The following is a 4,442-nucleotide window of genomic DNA, read 5'->3' on the forward strand; positions in this document are numbered from 1 at the left end:
GGCAGACCAATAACTAAAACATGTTTGGACAGTTTTTCAATCAAATGCATGCTAGCATGGCCAAGTCTTCTATGCCATAACCATGGATCATCAAACATAGAGGATAAGCAAATGTGGCCATCTATCTTTTCAAATCCATCAAGTATATAAACATTTCCATACCTTTTTCCAGGAAGAATTATCTTACCTGGTTCGTCTTCAGTAGCACACCCTGTTCTTTTAAACTTTACCTCATATCCTAAGTCGCAGAGTTGACTTATGCTCAAGAGATTGTAGTTTAGGCCATCAACGAGATATACTTCAGTAATGTCACAGTTGTTATTGAAAGGAATTGTTCCAGTGCCAACTATTTTGCCCCTTGAATCGTCTCTGAATTTTACACTTCCTCCATCGATCTTTGTAACTTCCTTGAACAGGTTTTTGTCACATGTCATATGACTGGAACACGCACTATCTAGATACCATTTTCCTTTGCGGCTTACTCTGTGGTGTTCCCGCAAGACAAGATGATCACTTTCTTTTAGGTACCCAAGCTTGCTTGGGTCCTGGTGGGTTAGTGTTACTAGGTTCAGAATTTTTTTGTTTCCAAACCCATCCTGACACATTTGATTTACGAAAGTGACAACCAGAATATTTATGCCCACTTTTATTACAGTAATGACATTTAGCTCCAGACCTATTTATAGGTCTTTCATAAGTGTTAGAACTAGCCGACTTAGATTTAGCCTGTCCCAGTTGACTTGTAAGTCATCTGGTCCGACCGACTGGTCGACTTGGTTCTGATTGGTTCTTTTCCAGTTGACTTGTAAGTCGTCTGGTTTGACCTAACAGAACTATGACTGGTGGATTTGCGCAAGCTATTAAGCTGCAGTTGCAACTCCTCAAACTCTTCTTGAAGTACCTCTTTTTCGATTTCACATACTTCATGTTTGAGTTTCCAGTCTTTAACCTCCCTAGTGAGTCTCTTAAGTTCATTCATCATTTTTTGGGACTCTTTTAAGGTTGAATCAAGAATATCCTGCAATTCATTACATCTTTCGCAGTCATAAGATCTTACCTCACTAGTTTCACCCCGTGCCATGAAACAGTTCTCGTCATCTGAATCATCTTCATCTGTCCAGCATCCTGAGATTTTGTTTATTTTATTTTCCAGAATTGTCATGAAACAAAGATTTGCTATTTCTTCGTGGTCTGAGTCATCCTCATCGCTCCAGCTTCCGAAGGATTTGTTCTTGTTGAAGCCTCTAGAGATCTTCCTTTTCAGTTCTGGGCATTCAGCTTGAATGTGCCCAAATTTTCCACATTCGTAGCATTTTCCATCGTTCTTATCCTGTTCATTGTATTGCCTGGATCGTCTTGGTGGGAATCTTCCTTTCTTTGTATTTCTGTATCTCCTCATCAATCCATCCATATTTCTAGACATCATAGCAATCTCTTCTTGTAGAGCTTCAGGATCATCAATTTCATTTTCAGCCATTTCAGTAGAGGTTTTGAATGCAACTATTTGCTTTTTCTCCTCTTGATTTGTCTTTTTTAAATGCGTCCTTTCGAAAGCAATGAGTTCTCCTCGCAGTTCATCATAGGACAATTTTTTTAGGTCTTGGGATTCTAGAGTGACTACTTTGGTCTGCCAAGTAGTTGGCAGACTTCTGAGAATTTTTCTGACTTGATCACCACTGGTGTAGGGCTTGCCAAATGCCTTTAAGTCACTAATTATCTTACTAAACCTGGCAAACATTTCTTCAATGGGTTCTCCTTCTTTCATTGAGAAGAGTTCGTAGTCATGAACTAGCATGTTGATTGAGTTTCCTTTACTTTGGTGGTTCCCTCATAGGTGACCTCAAGTTTATCCACATCTCTTTGGTTGTATCACAACTCGATATTTTCTCGTATTCCTCACCACTTATAGCATTGTGAAGCAGATTTCTTGCCTTGTTATTCGCTTGTACGGCTTCCAGTTGCTCCTTTGAGTAAGTGGTGGAGTGCTAGCAGGTAGGGGATAGTTTTCCTTTTTAATGACTCTCCGGACTTTGACATCGTATGCTTTAGCAAAGATTTTCATTCGTACTTTTCAGTGAGAGAAATTTTGTCCATTAAAGTATGGTGGTCTAACATGTGAAGTTCCTTCCTGAAAGAGGGCTCCTATGATAACTTGATTTGCCATGATCTTTTCTCACAAGCTGTTAAGCAAAAGGTAAAATGTGAGCCAAGCTCTGATACCAATTGAAAGTACAAGGAGGGGGGGTGAATTGTAAATACTTCAAATTAATTACTTATAAGTTGACTTAAAACTTGAGTAGTCGGCTGAATATGATAATTTAGCAGATATGGTAACGGAAAGTAAAATGCAGAGAATAATTGCAGGAATTAAAAACACCGAAATTTTATACTGGTTCGGATTCAATGTGAATCCTAATCTAGTCCCCTTGGGTTGCAAGGGAGTTCTCTTCAGTAAATGAGTTTCTTCCGAGTACAGATGTGGTGTATATCGCTCAGTTTCTCTAGCACTCGTTTTTTATACAATGCATCACCAGTTGTGTGCTCTCTTTCTATCCCTGACTTATTACACAGCAGATCTTAGTGAACTACAATGCTTGTTTGTAGTAGAATAAAGAGAGTGATTTGGTTTGATCAAAGTATATCTAAGCTAGGGTTTACAAGGGTGTATAAATACTTTGATGGATGGTAGAGGCTTGACAACCCAAGAGATTTGATCCTTGGAAAGAATTGATTCTTTCCAAGAATAAGGAATGAGCCGTTGCTTCTCTTGATTGCTTTCCTTTAGCAAAGGATTGCTTCACTTGATTTCTCCTTGATTGTTGGATCTTCCAAATGTGGTCGCTTCCCAGATCTCCTCGTATCCTTTAGTCTTCCGTGATTCTGCCCATGATTCGTGCCTTTGACCAAGGCTCATTTGATTTTTTCCAGCTCAGCTAATCATTGTTATTGCTAATTGATTCGTTGATTAGATTGTGCTCAGATTTACGACATCAATCCAGATTTGCTGATCACATGCTGATTGATTTCTTTCCTTGTTCATCATGAACCATTCGAGCGGTCTTCTTTACTTCTTGAACTTGATTTCCTGCACATGTATATTATTTGCATCATTAAAACATGATCTAACAAGTGGATCAGACCATGAGGCTTCATCAACTCATGAGGGTAGTGAATCAAATCATAAGGCTGATGGAGGAGATGGCACTAAGGATGGTGGTAGAGAAGACACTAATTAAGGATGGTGAAAGAAGGCCTAAAATTATTTTTCAAAGCAAGTACCACCTAGGATTTCGCTTCAACTTATATGTTGGGCAAGTTCTAGACTCAACTACAAAAATATACGCTATACAAAAACTTAATCATACATGACACATGACTCACTAAGGACGGACATATTCCAATTCTTAAATCGACGAAAGTATTCACGGGGCCAAGAAATATTAAGCATAAAGCTCAAAGTGAATACAAGTCAAGAAAATGAGCCATAAGCATCACAAAAATATGATATCTCATTCATAACGGCGTCGTCAAAATATTTAAGACATAGGAAAGGTAATACACATGCCAAAACCTAAAGATGCTGCTATCAAACAAGTCAAACGCCCTTAAGAATCAAATCATTCTTCATCCTTCATTTCCTAAATCCTAATCTGCTCTAAAATAAAAATTTGCCCGGGTTCAAGTTACATTCTATTGAAAAAAAATCAAGGCACAAAGAAAAATCATGGGAAACTATTATTACCTAAAGAAAAAAAAAAGATATATTTTTGTATTTTTCCTTCTTTTTTTTAAAAAAAAAGTTTTTGTATTTTTATTTAGACTTTAATTTCTTAAGGAAATTGTCTAGGAGATTCATCGTTAGTAAATGTCTGATCTTTTCTTTTTTGATTATGTTTTTTTTATTGTTTTATTTTTCAATTTAAAGTTTTAACTACTAGCTAGAAGCTACTAAAACCACTGAAAAAAAATACTATACTAACAGTTCTACTAAATTATAAAAGTAAAAATAAGAAGTCACAAGACAAAACAAGAAGTTAATATTATCACTAACATACTACTACTATTAATTATCCAAAGAAATTTCTATCCCACATTTAAAATTGTGCAACCTCCCCAATGCACAATTAAAACTGAAAACAGAGAGTGAAAAAATACATTTTCACCTAATTGTGGTTGTGAAACATATGTATATGACAGTAATATATGTGATAATTTCAATAGCACAATTGGTTACTTAGTCTTTTTACCAGTATCAATTTGGCTCGAGGTACATTGAAAATTAGAAGATGAGCTTCTAATTGAAAAAGCCTACATATCTATCAATTCCTTGGAACTTAATAGCTCCTAGTGCTTATTTCCAAATGCAAATTGATGAAGGAAAAATATATAACAATGTTAACAAAGCCCACAACCTTAAAAATGATTAAATTGTTGCAACATTA

The 4,442-nt window shown here is 36.3% G+C and overlaps 1 protein-coding gene across 1 annotated transcript; it reads right to left on the minus strand.

Moving 5' to 3' along the window:
- Nucleotides 1-162: 162 nt before the first annotated feature.
- LOC109221891 lies at nucleotides 163-1,795 on the minus strand (the record flags this gene model as incomplete). The annotated part of the gene is made up of 3 exons (XM_019386323.1): nucleotides 1,303-1,795; nucleotides 1,058-1,113; nucleotides 163-596 (listed from the first exon to the last, which is right to left on the minus strand). Coding segments are annotated over exons 1-3 (983 nt in total), but the record flags the coding sequence as incomplete, so codon positions are not given.
- Between the last annotated feature and the right edge of the window lie 2,647 nt (nucleotides 1,796-4,442).

The sequence above is a fragment of the Nicotiana attenuata genome, unplaced genomic scaffold (assembly GCF_001879085.1).
Source record: "Nicotiana attenuata strain UT unplaced genomic scaffold, NIATTr2, whole genome shotgun sequence".
NCBI lineage: Eukaryota > Viridiplantae > Streptophyta > Magnoliopsida > Solanales > Solanaceae > Nicotiana > Nicotiana attenuata.